We start from the raw sequence: 19,003 nt of genomic DNA, 5'->3' as shown, positions 1-19,003 counted from the left end.
GCTGCGGAAGCCAGTGAAATTATGTGCAGGCAATATGAAAAATAAAGAATGATGAGACAAAAGAGAGCGGAGTTTTGAAACTTTTATGATATGAGCCCTCATGTTTTGCTTATATTATACAGCCGTCTCTGTAATACTTATGAGTTCTGACACATCTCTGCCCTTCTACTGACTACCTTTCACAACTGTCTTCATAACGTTGGGTATGTAAAATCTTTGAATAGACTCCCATGAGTGCAGAATCATGACGAATGTTGATCTCGAGTGACATAGAAATCGCATGAATTCTGATATGACTGTTCACACTGCAGTCGCATTACAAAACATTTGACCTGTTTTGGATTTAGTACCACATATGGAAGTGGCACAAATCAGAATTGAAAAGATCAGATTCCATGTGGTTTGTACTGTTCACACTGTCATGAGGAAAACAGATACGAGTCACATGAGGGCAAAAAAAAATTCAGATTTGGGCCACATTTACCTGCACTGTGAACATAGCCTTAGTTAGCAACTTCCTATGAACCAATCAATTCCCGAAGTCAAGTTCAGCCCTACTTTTTTTTCTCGTTCCAGAAGCCATTTTACTCAGATTTATAAAATGGTTAGTTCCTGTCCTTGATTCTGATTGGTCAATAGCTGTGTTTTATTCACGATAAAACACGGCTCTGACTGCTTCACCCAACGATTCTGTGTATCACTACACAACACCCTTAGCAACCACTCTTAGGAATGTAAACATATGTTACACCGTGTCTAAATTCATGCAGTGTCACCTGCATTCAGATTTAGCAATTTTCCTTCAGGTCAGTCCTATGTTCATAATAAAAAATCAGTTTAAATGTCCGATGTATTATCTTGTCCTTTTAACAGTTAAGGGATTTTTCCCGTGACTGACAGCGCTAGTCAAAGCATTTGTCAGTTGCGTCTTGTTCCGTTTTCACAACAATTCAGTCTTTTCAATATAAAAGTCTTCGCTACTGACTGACTCACTCATAAAGACAGTCTTTGCCGCCATCTAATGGCATAATAATGTAACTTCTGTTGCTGTTCACGGTCAGGGACTATTTTTTCCGGCGGAAGGAAGACTTTTAGTGAAAGTTTACTTCATGGAAGTTGCATTGATACATATTTCAGGCTTTAATATTTGTATTGTGTGGTAACAGTTTTATAAAAGCAATAAGGTACTCAAGGCTAGTGCTGTATCGTGAATAAGTCACGGCTGAAGGGGTTGCAGGCACTCCATTTCGCGCCGTGCCTAACAACGCCCTTCAGCTGTGACTTATTCACGATACAGCACAGCCTCTCGTACTTTATTGCTTACATATGTAAGACTATCGCAACTTCCATTTTAAGACTTTATCTACAGATTTTCGCTGGCACATAAACACATTAATCTGTTTTCTTTCAGCTTATAGACCTTATTCACCAGAGAAAAAAGAGTGCAGGCATCAGAATTTTGTCTTTGAGCTTCCGGTTTTGCAGTATCTCTGTATATTTCTATGGCATCGCTGTCGAAGAGTAATTAGTTGGTGAAGTGGATTTACTTATTGTAGAGTAAACGAAAGTTATCATTAGAATTTTAATGTTTGAAGCGGATGTCATAACAAAAGTCAGTAGGCCAGGAAGATTTTAAAAGGAGCGGTTCATTCATAAATCCGTAAGATCTTTCCTTCATGCTGTAGAAATACAAACCGGAAGACAGAACACAACGAATGCAGCGCTGAAAAAGAGCGGGGCTACATAAGGTCTATTGAAGTGCACATATGTGATATGTGACAGGAAAGCATCCTTATTGTGGATTTGAGAGCATCCAGACACAGGGGAGGAAGAAATATATTGCAGACTCTTTCTTGACCCAAGAAATTGTAATAAAATGTGTTCTCATTCTCAGAAGTGGTACAGTCAAAATCCTGCATCCGTAACTGTATGAGAGGAGAATATGAGTTTCCTGCTGACATTTTGGAATACTCTTGGGTTTTTAATGCTTTATTTAATATCACAACTGACATAACATATGAAATACTCTGAGTCAGATGCACGAGTGGTTAGGTTTGACGTCACTACCGGGGAATAACCTGATTTATTAATAATGTTTTTATAATAACCTGATTTTTGGGAGTTATCAGTATATCGGTGTGCATGTAAATGTGCTGTCTAATTTAAATCAGGAATATGATTTAGAAAAATGTATAACAAAAAATGTTAACAATTAAAAAAAAATTATATTTCTGCACATATTTATATTTTTATATCACTAAACAAATAAATTTATGTCATGTGAACTAAAATTTTCTGATTTTCTATTCTTTGACTCATTCTCAAATCATGCTTACAGGGCTCCAGACCATGATTAAAATAATCGCAAATCCCCCAAAAAATTTAAATGGCACAAGTGCAACAATTTAAGGCCAATTCACACAAATTCACAAAACAGCAATAATATATATATATATATATATATATAAAATCCAACTTTCACTAAAATTGTTATGCTGATATAATTTGAAATGCAATTATAAAATGAAAAATTGCAAATGCAAAATCTAAGCATTGTATTTAAGCAATTATTTGAAATTTAGTGGCAAAATAATCTTATGTTTTGGGTTGGTACCTGTAAGGTTGGACTGTTTCGGCTGTCTGGCGCTCTGCGGGGACGGGTGCAGAGGAGACGGGGGCGTCGCGCTGGGCGGCAGAGGGGGAGCAGGAGATGAAGGGGTGGAGGAGGTGGTGGAGGAGGGGTTGCTGCTGGAGTCGGGCTGATATGGCACAGCGATGTGGTCCTGAAACAGTGAGAGACAGACCTTTCGTAATACACAAAAACACTCCCTACTCTCTGCTCATTACTGGCACGGTCAGACATCAGTAAACCTGGCTTCATTCTCACGGTCAGTTAAAGATTAATGAAAAACCAGGGGTGAGGCGGCTGTAAACCTGATCTCCTATGGGCTGAAAACTGGACAGTCGTGCTACATTAGAAAACTGTCCAACATAAGCCTCTTTCACACAGCAATTTTGTTAAATTACTGTAAAATTACCAGAATGACTTTACCAGTAAATACACAAATTTGCTGTTCACAAAAGCAACGATGTTCTGGCTTTTTACCGTTAAGACACCATTCACACATCAGCACCAAAATACCGGTAAATTCTGTGATGTCAGTCATCGGAAATGATCTTTAAATGCTGCGTCGTTCCAAGAGCTTCTGACTCGTCCATACACACCAATTTAACCACTACTTTCAAGGTCCAGAAAGGTACTAAAGACATTGTTAAAGACAACCTAAATTTTATGAAGCGACGAGAATACTTAATTTTTTGCTTCATAAAATTAAGGTTGAACCACTGCAGTCACGTGGACTATTTTAACGATGTCTTTAGTACCTTTCTGGACCTTGAAAGTGGTGGTTAAATTGCTGTCTATGAAGGAGTCAGCTCCGATTTCATCAAAAATATCTTAATTTGTGTTCTGAAGATAAACGAAGGTCTTACAGGTTTGGAACGACATGAGGGTGAGTAATTAATGACAGCATTTTCATTTTTGGGTGAACTAAACCTTTAAAAATAAGGTAGATACAAAACAAAAACAACAAAGCTTCTTAAAGTCATAATTCTGACTATTCTTATTTTCTATAGAATATTGCAGTATTTATAAATGATTTACCCATGAATATCGTTATTTTTTTAATTCATGTATCATCAAAATCTTTAATCAAAAAAAATTCCCCTCCCTCTTGCAGCAAAAATTTCTTCTCTGATGACGTGTTTACTGGCGCGGGGGCGGGACAACCTGTCACTCACATGAGATCGACCAATAGCAAACCACAACCATCCAACAATCCAATCAATTCCTGATGGACAAAATCAAGCCCCACCCTCCATTTTTTCTTGTTCGCGAAGCTGTTACACTCGGATTTACATCACAACTTCCTTTTCATGCCGACTTTAAGACTTTCATACAGTACATAACTGAAAGTTACACTTTCATACATTAATACAATCATTTCAAATTTGATTTCATTAAACATTTTTTTAAATTTGCAAAGTGATATATTAGGTAGAAAATATCAAACATACTGTATGCAGCATATTCTTTTGCAGTTACTTAGTTACTTTTTACCAGCTTGTTCTGAAGTGATTTTTATTGGATATGAAGTCAGTTCCCTTCACACAGGAGTTCTAGCAGCGTTTATGGACAGCACACACACACAGGACGTGTTCTTGCATTTAAAAGCAGCTAAATAAAGCGCAATGGAATGGAATGGAATTGAACGCAGGGTTCTCAAGACACGTTTTTAAACATAGACTTGACATGGTGTCTTAAAAATGTTACACTCATCTTGTCGTGCTTTGTTTTCCAATACACACATAAGAAAACCAGTTGTGCCAAAAATTGCAGGTAGGTTGTTTGGTCTGCAAAAACTGCTTTTGAAGTTATTTCAATAAAAAGCAAAAGCAAAGATGTTGGGACTTGTAGTAATAATGTTGACAGTGGAGGGATGTAACAGGGTTGAGATGTGTTTGCTTAGACGTAATGGTACGCGACTATTCTTACCTTGTTGATTTTGTTGGTCTTGGGGAGAGTCTGGCTAATGTGGAGGTCTGAGTACCTGAGGGGGTTGTTTATGTCACATGGTACCGACTCGGTCCTGACGAGCTGACGAGCTGAGAGAGAGAGAGCGAGAGAAACAGCATAGTATCCACGGTAACAAGAGGCAGTTGTCACGGTAACAGAAAAACTCTGAAAAGTCTTGTCACATTTTAATGGAAGAGCCATGTATTATGTACAGTATATATCAGAAATATCACATGGAAATTCAAAAGCAGCGACCAGGGCATATAAAATATCATTGTTCACTTCTTCCAGCAGAGAAAAGATCCATTAAAGGGATAGTTCACCCAAAAATGAAAATTCTGTCATCATTTACTCACTCTCAAGTTGTTCCAAACCTGTATAAATTTCTTTGTTCTGCTGAACACAAAGGAAGATATTTGGAAGATTGTTTGAAACCAAGCAGATCGCGCCCCCCATTGACTACCATAGTAGGAAAAAAAATACCATGGTAGTCAATGGGGGGCGAGATCTGCTTGGTTACAAACATTCTTTCAAATATCTTCTAAATATCTTTCAAAATATCATATTCCTTTGTGTACAGCAGAACAAAGAAATTTATACAGCTTTGGAACAACTTGAGGGTGAGTAAATGATGATCATTTTTAGGTGAACTATCCCTTTAAATTTAAAGTCGAAAGTATTTTAAAATTGGTTTGACATTTTTCCTATACTATATTCAATTTTTCATATACTGTAATATATTTAGATACAGTATCTTTCAAAAGAATGATGTCAGTATGATTTTTTTCTTTAAAGAAATAAATACTTTTATTTAGCAAGGACACATTCAATTGTTCAAAAATGACAGTAAAGACATTTATAATGTTATAAAAGATTCAATATCAAATAAATGCTGTTCTTTTGATCATTTCATTAAAGAATCCTGAAAAAATTTATCACTGGTTTCCACAAAAATATTAAGCAACACAACTGTTTTTATCATTGATAATAATCAGAAATGTTTCTTGAGCAACAAATCAGCATATTAGAATGATTTATGAAGGATCATGTGACACTGAAGACTGGAGTAATGATGCTGGAAATTCAGCTTTGTTCTTATGATAGAAAATTGTAATAATATTTCACATTATTAGTGTTTTATTGTGTTTTTGATCAGATAAATGTAGCCTTGGTGAGCAGAAGAAGACTTCTTTCAAAAACATTAAAAAATCTTTTTGAACGGTAGTGTATATATTCATGCTAGTATTGAAACATTTCCAACGCAAAACTGAAGGTATGAAAAAGGAAATAATGTGCTTGAGGAGCAGAAACCTGCTCCCTTACCTTGAGATGTTCCTTGATCTGCAACATAACAAATGAGGGAAAGATGAGATGGTGCGAAACAGCACAGATGGAAAAAAAAAAAAAAAAATTGGTAAAAAGGTTGCAGACTGAAGGTTAAACATAATGCTTCACAGAGAACAAGACAAATTGTTTAGTACATTATTACAAAGCAGACGTCATGCCACTAAATACAAATACATTCTTCATTGTTCACACAATCATCCCCTTTAAATGCATTCTCCTGTTTGGGAACCAATTTTCAAAACGCAGTGTTTTCATAATATACAGATAAAGCCTGTAATTAAATATGTTCAATTGAATATAAAGGAATTATGAGGTTGAAAACATGCTTTGTATAAGAACATTGCTGTTTCTGAAGTCATATTTAAACCATAATTAATGGCCTGCCATGTGTATTACTTATGGATTTAAGCATTCATGAAGTTAAAAAGAAGAAGAAGAGAAAACATAAAAGTTTAAATACCTCTGAATGGGTCCCTACCTCCTCTATGGTATATGAGTAAATGACAGGGCGGTGCTTCTTTGGTGCATTTGTTGTGGCACTTCAATCTGACAAAAGAAAGCATGACAGAAATGTTTATTAGTTTGCTCTTGTAAAAGCAAATCAATGAATATTCAAAACAAACACTTAATATGCAGCCATCATTTTGAGGGTGTCAAAAGCCAGCAAATATCTTAGTAACAAGATGCCACAGTCAAGGGTGGTAGAGTGGAAACTATTAGGAAGGTAATTTATTCAAATAATCTTTTAATGATAATGATAATTATGCTCAATTTGAATGTTCAGACACTACTGCAGGCACAAAGTGTGTAGCGCTGAATTCTAAAGAGGCTTTGATTCAAACAGAAACATCAAATCGCATCTTTACAAAGCTAAAATGTTAGGAATTTTCATTTTCAGAGATTTGTACGATCACAAGAGGTGGTTTAAGAAATGGTAATAAATAGTGAAGTATATATTTAATGTGCAAAGATTCAGTGTGTAATTTCTGCATCAGAAGTGGCACCAGACAGAATTACAAAAATAGCTTGATTTTTATGATCTTTTGATCTTTAAGAAAACGTAAGTGGTGTTTGGCCATGCAAAAATCATCACAATGATTGCTAGGGTGCTAAGATGTGAATTGGGGGATTGAATTTGTGAATCGAATTTGTAGACCAAAAGCATATCTGCTTTTGGTCTACAGATATGGTTTCAATATCAGTCTATGGGATTTTTTGACCATTTTATTATCCAGAGGATTTCCATTTTGTGAATTTTTGGCTCATGTAAAAATTTCCTATACTTACTGTACATTGAAGGAGAGACCCGAGCCTAATACTATTTAGCTAATGGTTGTTTCATAACAGGTTTCTCAAACACAGCCCATCTTTTACCATTGTTCTGATTCAGACAGGTTGACAATTTGTTGAGCCGTTTATGCTATGCTAAAACAAACAATGCTTTTCGGTGCCACTTAGAGGTTAGGAAATGTCACACAACAAAAATAACATGAAATGGTAATGTTAAATAATATAATTTCTAGCATTTATAGTTGTGGAACAGGCTAATAAATGTCTATAATTATTTTCAGACACCATTGGAACAACTAACAAACACAAATAATAAAACTGTTTTCTCTGTCAATTCATCATATACTTAAACATATGGAAATCCATTTCTACTACATATGAAAAAAATAACATGAAAATCGTTATTATGAGATAAAATGTCAAAATTATGACATAAAATTATTGGAATTATGATATAAAAAGTCATAATTACGACATAAATCAATTACAATTATGTATTATGACATAAAAAGTTAGATTTTGTAATTTTTGTAAACTAAATAGATTTATCATAATTTAGAATTTTGTCTCAATTATGAATTTTTATCTTAATTTCAATTTATGTCATAACTGACTTTTTTCTAATAATTTCAACTTTTTTTTATAATTTCTACTATTTATCACATAATTATGACTTAGTATCTCATCATTTTGACGTCATAATTAATGCTGTCAAATGATTAATCGCGATTAATCGTATCCAAAATAAAAGTTTGTTTACATAATATATGTGTGTGCACTGTGTATAATTATTATGTATATATAAATACACACACATATGCACATATATATTTAAGAAAAATTTGTTAGATTTATATATAAAATATTTATATTTATATATAATATAAATTATATAAATTACTCATTAATTACTCACCCTCATGTCGTTCCACACCCGTAAGACCTTTGTTCATCTTTGGAACACAATTTAAGATATTTTTTATAAAATCCGATGGCTCAGAGAGGCCTGCATTGTCAGCAAGATAATTAACACTTTCAGATGCCCAGAAAGGTACTAAAACATATTTAGTACAGCTCATGTGACTACAGTGGTTCAACCTTAATGTTATGAAGTGACGAGAATACTTTTTGTGTGCCAAAAAAACAAAATAACGACTTTATTCAACAATATCTAGTGATGGGCGATTTCAAAACACTGCTTCATGAAGCTTCGAAGCTTTACGAATCTTCTGTTTCGAATCAGTGGTTCGGAGCGTGTATCAAACTGCCAAAGTCATGCCCCACAGTGGTGAACCATTGAAATTTCGAAAGACTTGTGATGTAACGAAGCCTCGTTTACTGAAATCATGTGACTTTGAAAGTGTTAATGATCTTGCTGGCAATGGAGGCCTCACTGCTTTTTGGATGGTTACCCATATTCTTCAAAATAACTTATTTTGTGTCCAATGGAGCCCTCACTTTTATTTTGGATGCGATTAATCATTTGACAGCCATTTTTTTTTAAAAATTATGTCATGATTGTTTTTATGTCATATGATTTACAAAAACATGATTTTTTTCCTTTTTGTAGAGGAAATGGGCTTCCATACAAACATTTTAGCACTTACTTGCAGTTTTTGCATTTCAAGCCAAATAGCATTCCTTTCCCGCACACGATACACGTCTGCGACATCCAATACTTTGTGGAAAACCTGCAAAAGCACAAATAAGTGGCGTGATTCATTACTGACCCTTTTTTAAGACACTTTCCCAGAAAAAAAAAAAAAAAAATCTAATCTCATCCATTTTTAAAATGCATGAGGCCATATGGGTTTGTTTTGCTTCGCTGTCAAACTATCAGCAGATGGTTCTGACCTTTTGACAACCACTCCTAAACTCTTCAGATGAAAGAGCGAATGTGTCACTGCAGCGATCACGTTTGCCAACTAACCTTTTCATCGGGAGACAGATATGTGCAGCGTATGCCCAAAGATAGACACTTCGCCGTAAAGAGTAATTTAATTGTAACCGAGTATCTCTGAATATCTCCTTTGCGCTCAACTGTGCACCCGCACTTGACAAATATACGTGAGGACAAAGGCCATATGGATGCATTGGCGACTGTTCAGCAGAATTGCATAGAAAGTGCTCTCTTTATTCCTCATTTCTTCTATCTCTATCTCTTTTTGTTTACATGTAGTCGCATTTGCCGTTCTCCACAATGAAAGGGCCATTCAAATCTCCTGCAATAGAGTTCCTCTGAAGGGTCACTGTGCATTTGCCAATCTATTTCTCTGATATGAACAGAAGCTGACAGTTAATAGAATATGACTAATGGGCTCTGACAGTGTCAAAGTGTCTTCATTAGATTGAAGCCGTGCTGTCTCATAAAAGAGGAGGCTGGCTTTAGTACGCAAGCCCACATCACCGTAGCCGTCTCAGTTTAAAGTTGACATGAGCGTTTCAATTTTTTGGATCTGTTTATCTGCTTGTGTTTTGGAACTGTGGCAGTTGTCCATCTATGATGACATTAATTTCCACCCCTGCGTTCAATTCTGAAGGGCTCATCCCTATACCCTAATCCCTTCAAAGGGTTTACCCTCCAGAGAGAGAGAGCTTCGAAGGTATGAAGGGTGTAGTGGACCAAAAAACTTCTGCGTCATCTTGCTGAGCCAATTAAGGAGGCCCGATCGGGCCAGTGCAAGTAATAAAATGAATTATCTTTCATGTCTCCTTGCACTTGAACAGACAAATTCACACAGATTTATCTTAAAATGCCAACTTTGTCAAGTATCCTAATAAACATAGTCGGTTATGGCTTAAGTGAAGGTAAGAGGAGAGAAAGAACGCATGTGTATCAGTATATTGGATCCGTGCATTAGCTCTTAAAGTGACAGCAGCCTAATATTCCTGCTGCTGTCTGTGTTTTTAATGTTAATCAAACTACAGAAGACAAAGAAATCACTCACTGCTCTTCACTGAATAACTTTTTTGTAACTTTAATAAGGATTAACCTTTATTTAATTTGTACAATGAAGATTATATACAGTGTTGTTTAACATTTGATTACTTTATGCAATGAAAACTACTCTTAGACCTACCTGAAAATCCTGAAAAGCACTGATTATTTTATTTGTATCTTCGTTCTATTGTATTTATTTATTTGTGCTGTTGCTTGTAGTTTAATTATTTGTTCTTTTTTATTAATGGCTGCTTCCTTCTCTTAATAATCTTTGAAATTTATATTTGTTAGGCTAGTAGTTTTAGCTGTGGTATCGAAATTGTTAAATTTCACTGGTATCTAAAATGTTGGTGTCATAACCTTATTTATAACAATACACGGATACAAAAAAACAATAATTTGGGATGGGGCCAGTGAAAATTGAATAATTAAATTCATTGAATCGGGAATCGAATCGAATTGAGACCTTGTGAATCAGGATTCGAATCAAGGACATCTGTATTGATACCCAGCCCTAATTCACGAGACCCATTTGTCAGTAAATTTGAAGTGTAAGAACATATGAAGTGTGCCATTTGGGACAGGGCCTCTGAAGGGCCCTTTGAAGTGGCCAGTTTTAAGCACTTCAATATGGCGGCCATAATTGTTCCCACTCTGAAGTGCCCTTTAGAGGTGGATTTATCCCATTTGGAACGCAGCCCACATCTAAAGTATGAGGAAAATGAAATGTGAAAAACAAGACATTTTTTAGCCTTGGTGAACTTTACATGTCTTTTGACAGCTAAGATGTTATTATAACCTTTATAACTTGCATCACAAAGTTTGCCGTGTTTCGTAATCTAAGTGCAAACACAGGCTCTTTGTTTGACTTGGGATCAATGGTTTTTGGTGTAATCAAGTCGTCAGACGTGAACAGGCCTGACTGGAGTTGCACAACCACGAGTTAATTGGCTTGACATATTGTAACCACTACCACACACTCACACATGCACAAAACTCACCTGTGTTTTATAGAGTTGCCGAGGTCTCTACGAGGTATCTGAGGGGACCAGCGAGGAACAGACAGAGTATCTAGAACAGACAAACACAAGAAAACAGAATTAAAGCTTGCAAACACAAATTACAAGGTATTAAAACACCAAGACTGTTGTAAATCTTAAAATCACTTTCATAAAGCGCATAAAAGAGGTGTTATAATTCTAGTTTCCCAAAACTGACTGGATGAGCTACAAAATGGTTGTAAAACAAAGCAATGTTACAAGAAGACATACACTGATTTTTACCATGGTTAAGAGGTTTTCTTAGACACAATACAAACAAAACAGTGGCAACAGCAATAGGATAAAAGACACAAATGTTTAATAAGAAGTTATATTTATTATCAATCATTAACTATTACTTGGATTACCAAAGGTTGTTTATGATTACCAAGCACCTTGATGCATTAATATACAATGTATTGTATATTTACAATATATTATATTATATTTACACTGCCGTTCAAAAGTTTAGGGTCATGAATTTTCATCTTCTGTACTTTCTATTCATCAAAAAAATCCTGGAAAAAATTTTTATTTGATTTTTTTATGATGACATCACAGGAATAAATTACATTTTAAAATAGAAAACAGTTATTTTTAAATGAAATAATATTTTACAGTATTACAGTTTTACTGTATTTTGAGCAAATAAATGCATTTGAATGTTTTTTAAATGCAAAAACTTTTGAACAGTAGTGACTTCATTATGATTTGTTAGCAAGGGCAGAGGCCAAACCAAATTTTCCATGTGATTATTATTTAATAATATATAAATCCTTAAATGCTAAATAAATCTGATTGAAAAATTGAAATTTGATGTCTTCTTGTCATCGCTCAAATGGAAGAGATCTGATGAAACCTAAATGGAGACCTGTAAGACAATAATCGCATTTGCTTCCCACAGCACTGTTAGTTCAAAAAGCCATTCATCAGATTGTCCATGCTCAATTACACTCCATTTGTTTATGATTAACAGGGAGATACGAGGACTAGTACACATGCACACACACAAACAGGATAATCTGCTCTGCCTTATTCTAAAATCATAAAATACTGTATGAAAAAATATGAGGAGCCTTGTGTCCATAACCAGATTTCTGCCTTTGATTGCATCCACTTATATATTCACTTGAGATTCCTGATGACTGCCTCTGTCAATGTGCATTCCATGATGCTTATATCAAATATGGATGCGAGTATGACCTCTGCATTCTGCTCGGCTGCTTCTTTCAGGTGGATCGAGGATGTACACAGTGTTCCAAATTAGATCAGAACTTTGATATGATCTTTGTTCTGGAGTGCTGGACCTCTATTGAAACACAAGTGATCTTGAGGAGGGAAACAGCATAAATATACAAGTGTTTCTCTGACTATGGGCACTTTAATGCCCCAGGGGTTGATTTTTATCCAAACTTACAGATTTCAACTTTTTGTTATATAAAGCTCACAATAAACTTTTTACTTCTGCTACTTTTGCTTGTTTTACTCTTGCCCCAATCCCAAACGTTCAATCTTTAAAGGAATAGTTCTCCCAAAAATGAAAATTCTATCATCATTTACTCACCCTCAAGTTGTTTCAAACCTGTATTAACTTCTTTGTTCTGCTGAACACAAAATAAGTTATTTTGAAGAATATGGGTAACCAAACAGTTGCTGAAAAACACTACAGGTTTGGAACAACTTGAGGGTGAGTAAATGATGACAGAATTTTCATTTTTGGATGAACTATCCCTTTAGGTATTAAAATATATTATAAAATATCACACCTCACACCTCAAAAGTCCTCAAACTTTCTAGAAAATAATGAAATTAAATGGAGAACAGTGGAGACTTAAGCTTAAGTTGTTTTTGCTCAAATTCCATTTAAAAAATCATGTATTTTGGCAGTACTACTTTGTACTTTTAATGCATTTTTTTCCATCGCCTCTATGCATGTCTGTCAGTTTTATCTCTCTCTTAAAAGTGTCATTCTCTGTTGTGAAGTGATATTATTGTTATTAAAATATTGTTCATATTTAGTGTTGTCAAAAGTTACGTCTATGGAGAGTCCCTGTAAACCACATATACAAGTGTGTGTGTGTGTGTGTGTAATTATTAATATGAATATGAATAAAGTTGTCAAATAAACAGACTTCGGTACCACGTCGGTACTGAAATTTTATAAATGTGACACATTGAGCGCTGTTGAGTGGATTCGTAAACACCTCTGATTGGCCATTGTGTTGACGCATTCATCAGATATGTCTGTGATTGGCTACAATGATCAACGCACGGGAGCGTTTGAAAGCACACGGAAGTGTTTGAATTTGAAAGCGGGAGTGTTTGAAAGCAGGCGTCTATCAGCTGACTGGTCCACGATAGAAGCCTGCTTTCAAATGCTCCTGTGTTTATTTGTGTAAGCGTTCGGTGAAGATCGTCATTGATGACCATTTACAAAGTTTTTGAAGCGTTGATCATTGTAGCCAATCACAGACATATCCAATGAGCCGTGAAACACAATGGCCAATCAGAGGTGTTTACGTATCCGCTCAACAGTGCTCAAAGCGTCATACCGAAGTCTGTTTATTTGACAACTCTATTCATATTAATATTAATAATTAAACACACACACACACTTGTATATGTGGTTTACGGGGACTCTCCATAGACATAATGGTTTTTATACTGAACAAACTGTACATTCTATCCCGCTACACTACCCCTGCCCCTAAACCTACCCATCACAGAAAACTGTCTGCATTTTCTGAATTTCAAAAAAACACTGTTTAGTATGTTTTTTAAGCCATTTGGTTTACGAGGACACAAGAAGTGTCCTCATAAATCATGTTTACGTTGTAATACCCATGTCATTATACACATTTGTGTCCTCATAAACCATGTATACAAGAACACACACACACATATATATATATATATATATATACACACACACACACACACAGCATATATCCATTATAAAATATCACATTCTAAATGCTCTGATATGTATAGAAGCTTGTTTCTGCTATAGAATAAAATAAAAATAAAAATGAGAATTTATATCTCACAATTGAAAGCTTAAATCTCTCGATTCTGACTTTTTTTCTCAGAATTGTGAGACATAAATTTACAAATGCCAGTTATAAAATCAGAATTGCAGGATATAAAATTGCAATTGTAAGAAAAGAAGCCAGAATTATTAGATTTAAGCTGACATTTTTTTCTCAGAATTGCGAACTATTTCTCAAGAAGTTTCTCAGAATTTATATCCTGCAATTAGGACTTTATTATTCGTAATTGTGAGTTTATATCTCACAATTCTAGAAAAAAATCGGGTAAATGCGAGATATAAAAAAAGGACAGAATTCTGAGATAAGAAAAGTTGCAATTACCTTTTTTATTTTTTATTCCGTGGTGGAAAAAAGCTTCCATAAATATCTAAGCAAATAGTGAAATAAAAATAAACTATTTTAATATTTATAGTGTGAAAAAAAGACTTCTATTAACCACAACACAATCAATCATAAATTGATTGCAATGAAAAACAAATGATTTATATAATATTATAACTAATATTTCAAGGTAAAAAAAATAACTTTTTTCAAATACAGTTGCTTTAATAAATAACAGTAATTAAATAGTACTAAAAATAACATCCTATGACCTCTGCAGTGATGTATGCACTATGATTAAAAATATTAAACACTATATAAAAATTGTTAAAGTGAGTAAACACTAATAAGTGAAAACAAACTACATTATACTGCAGTGATAATTTTAGACAAAACCCTTCCTTGCCTGTTTCTATGGTAACCACTCAAAGTTTAAAGGAGATGATGCAAATTATAACGAACTCCAGAAATTTTCCAAAAATAATCTTACATTTACTATAATAATTAAATACATAGGTAAAGATTAAACTGAAACAAAAGCCATTTGAAAAATGATGCAACAACTGACAACAGACTTTCAAACAGCAGTTTAAGAGCATCCTTTAAAAAAAAGTACTATGGCGACACCAAGATATAAAGATGGTATCAAATAATACCATAGTAGTTTGATACGATACAGAATGATCACCATATTCATATACCATGGCATGTATATGCTACTTGAAATCCTTTCATCCTATGAAGAAATGGAGAGAAAGAGAGTCTTTCATTATAGACCCGAGTTAAAGGTTTACCTGACAAACCCACATCGTCTCCCAGCAGGTAAATGTTTTATCTGCAGGCGTAGAAACAGACCTACTTACTTGTGAATACCAACCAGCATCACTACAGAGAGGGTGAATTTGTGTTTAATTGGTACAAATATTGCTAAAAATAACAAAACTACCAGAGGCAAGCATCTAATTTGCAGAAAAACATTATACGTTTCTCTCTTTCGCTTTTTGAACCAACAACCAGTCATTAAAAACAAGCATGTTGACTCAATCGCTCAATTAACTATCATATTTAGACATGACAAGACTAACTGGAGTTTGTTCATGCCAGATGAAGCAACAGTTGGCCAATTTTCACGATCGACCAATCACATGCCAGTGTTAGTGATATAAATATCACAAGCATCTTACAAACAGACAGACTAAACAAAATGATTTGTAAAACAATGACTAACATAGTGGTCCGCCTCTCAGTCCTTTCCAGAACACAATAAAGCAACATTATTAGATTTACAGTTTGATAAGATTTCAACTGAGAGACTTTTTCAATAGGGAAATATGAATGAGTGACGCTAAGTACATTTAACACCCGCTATTGAACTGCCCTTAAACAATCCTATGGTTTTGACTGACAGCCAGATAAATTATGTTATAAAAGTGCTGCACTGCGTCTTTGTGTCATGAGGATAAATTGTTGCAGCCAAGAAATTACAGTTAAGAGTTGCCTTTTGCATTAGTTTAAATTCTTTCTATATAGATAGAAAATAAGCTGACATTCTTCAAAATGTATGGAAGAGTACAAAAAAAAGTCCTCAACTTTCTGGAAAGTAATAAAAAAAGAACATTTAGAACAGACTTGTGCTTGTAAGTTGTTTTTTACAATTCTGTTCAAGTAGTTTTCGCTTACATTCAAATTAAAAACTCATATGACAGTACTATTTTGTACTTTTTAATGTGTTTTGGGGTTTTTTTTCTTATTCATTGCCTGTATGCATTTTTTCACGTCTGTCAGTTTTATCTGGCCCTCATGGCTGTTGAAGCCTAAAAGTTTGTGTGTAATAAATTCTGTTAAATCAAATACTTTTTTTTTTCTAAAGCTACTTTTTATAATGTCCATTTGATACTTTTGTCATTTAACACAATAATGACTTTAAAGGGGGGGTCCTTTAAAGTGCTATTTAATGCTATTTCATGCATTCTGACTTGTTTACACTGTTAAAGCGTTGGATTCTCATGCTAAACATGGCAAAGTTTCAAAAAAACGAGTTGGACGTATAATGGAGTATTTCTGTGCCAAAAATACTCTTCAGATTGCTCACAAACTTCAGACATTTTTTTCAAGTATGGCCCTTTATTATGTAATAAAGGGCGGAATTCCTTGTACGGGCACTTCTCCCAGAAGAGTGCACGCGCACACATCGACCAGAGCGAGAGAGCAAGAGCACGCCCATCAACGTGCTTCGTTCGTCCTCACGGAAGTCGTCGGCAGCCCTGCACAGGACTTGCTCGAGAAAGATTTGTCACTTTGTTTTTAGACCATGAAATCAACAATGTTACCAAAGAAGTGTGTTTTTGGTTGTGAAGGAAAGATAACCTTGCTTCCCAAAGAACCTAGTGTTCAGTAGAGCTGAGAGATTTGTGCTCACGCATTACATTGATGCGCTCCCGATATTTGTTATTAAAATAACCATAAAAACGATAGTTGCAATCACTTTTTTAATGGTTAAAATGAATGTAGAATATCTTGTGTTTTTCCGTGGCTGCTCGACCCCTTAGGATCGGCGCTTATGGTTTTATATACAAGGCCCAGTTTTACGCTGCATTTACAGATCATTTGAAACTGAAAGATGGAGCGGTCACAGCAGTAATGATCCCGGTCATGAGTCGGAACTGCAGGTGGTGACTAAAACTGCTTCATATGTCTGTTTTGTTGGCAATAGGCGCCTAAGTGCATATAATATAAACAACATGAATGTAGTGAATTCATAAATTCATTATTCATCATTCACTATACGCTATATTCATTATAGTGATTCAAAAGTTATTCAGGGATAATGCGATGGTGTATTGTGTGTGTTTAAATATATTTGTTTAGCTGACCATTGATAGCTTGCAGACGATCGCTATGCAAAAGCTGCACGTGCTCGTCACTCTTTAGCTCCGCTCACACGGCACGCCTCCTGGCACTCGGCTGCTTTCAGAAAAACTCGGTACAGCGTATGTATCTTTTATAAATATGATAAAACTAAAGATTTTTCGGAGATATGAAGGATGCAATACTACTCTATAGGTACTCAAGATTAACATGAGATTGGCAGAAACTGTGTGTGATACCCCCCTTTAAATTATCTTTTGGGGGTAATATCTCAGCCAAATTTGATGTGTGATTATTTTGCGATTTAATTAGATTAATTAATCTTGCACTAGCTCTGCGATGTGCCACGCATTACGTAATCACATTGGAAAGGTCGAGCGTGACGTAGGTGGAAGTACCGATCCAGTGTCTACAAAGCTAATGTGCAAAGACTAAGTCAAATGGCCGTTGCAACAAAAAAAAAGGTAAAACGAAAATGTCAGATGATTTTGAAGTTGGAGGAGTTGGGGTTTTTTTTTTGCCCTACCACGGTACTTCCGCCTACGTCACACATGACTTTTCCAACGTGATTAAGTGATTGAGTTAGTGCAAGACGAGCATTTGTGGTTAAAAAGTATATAATTTTTAATCTTTTTAGAAAATGACAGATCGTTTTGCTAGATAAGACCCTTATTTCTTAGCTGGGATTGTGTAGAGCCCTTTGAAGCTGCACTGAAACTGACATTTGGACCTTTAACCCACTGAACCCCACTGAAGTTCACTATATGGAGAAAAATCCTGGAATGTTTTCCTCAAAAATCATAATTTCTTTTCGACTGATGAAAGAAAGATATAAACATCTTGGAAGACATGGGGGTGAGTAAATTATCAGGAAATTTTATTTCTGAAGTGAACTAATCCTTTAAGTGAAACAAACTAATAACTCCATTGGGTCTATTGAGCTACGTAAGAGCAACATCCAAACAACATTTTACTCTGTGTAGTTCTCAACTTTCAGTTGTGATGTTAACAGTTAAACTGTAAGCATTTCATAGTATTGCACACACTATTTGTATCCTGTGTTCAAGTCAAGAAACTTGAAACCGTGAAACACAGGCCTCGGGCACACTGTTGCTTGCTGTGTACAATAATACTGTCACCACATGCAGAAAAACAGCAGACGCATTACCAGGTCTGACGACACTCGTGAGGCCTGGTTACTGCCACCGTGTCCGGCCTGGAGCCCCATCGGGAGGTCCAGAACGCAAGTAATGCCATTACAGAGGCTGCCACAAACTCAATGAGATTATACCCCTGCAACTGGTTTATCGGAAATTCAACTATAACGTTCTTTCATCTTGTTTCACAACAAGCCCTTGCTTCCCAAACTCTAGAGGAATTTGGTTGTTTGGGTAAAAAAAAACATTGTCTCAACAGTGAGGTTATTATAAGTGTCGGGGAAAGTTACTTTTAAAAGAAATGTGTTACAATATTGCATTACTACCTAAAAAAGTAACTAATTGAGTTATTAGAAATGCGTAATGCGTTACTTCTAACAGTGGTTATTATCATTAACTAAAAATACTAATAC

The 19,003-nt window shown here is 35.1% G+C and overlaps 1 protein-coding gene across 3 annotated transcripts in view; it reads right to left on the bottom strand.

Moving 5' to 3' along the window:
* ksr2 (kinase suppressor of ras 2) overlaps nucleotides 1–19,003 on the bottom strand; it is a 111,160-nt gene that overhangs the window by 35,748 nt on the left and 56,409 nt on the right. For 2 of the 3 annotated variants that reach the window (XM_051895117.1, XM_051895116.1), the window contains exons 7-12: nucleotides 11,156–11,225; nucleotides 8,821–8,904; nucleotides 6,384–6,469; nucleotides 5,900–5,917; nucleotides 4,556–4,665; nucleotides 2,615–2,783 (exon numbers count right to left, since the gene is read on the bottom strand). In XM_051895117.1, coding sequence (XP_051751077.1) covers nucleotides 2,615–2,783; nucleotides 4,556–4,665; nucleotides 5,900–5,917; nucleotides 6,384–6,469; nucleotides 8,821–8,904; nucleotides 11,156–11,225 — 537 coding nt within the window. The remainder of the gene's footprint in view (nucleotides 1–2,614; nucleotides 2,784–4,555; nucleotides 4,666–5,899; nucleotides 5,918–6,383; nucleotides 6,470–8,820; nucleotides 8,905–11,155; nucleotides 11,226–19,003) is intronic. The other variant, XM_051895118.1, reaches the window with a different exon arrangement.

The sequence above is a fragment of the Ctenopharyngodon idella genome, chromosome 5, assembly GCF_019924925.1.
Source record: "Ctenopharyngodon idella isolate HZGC_01 chromosome 5, HZGC01, whole genome shotgun sequence".
Taxonomy (NCBI): Eukaryota; Metazoa; Chordata; class Actinopteri; order Cypriniformes; family Xenocyprididae; genus Ctenopharyngodon; species Ctenopharyngodon idella.
This window is presented reverse-complemented; position numbering and strand designations above follow the sequence as displayed.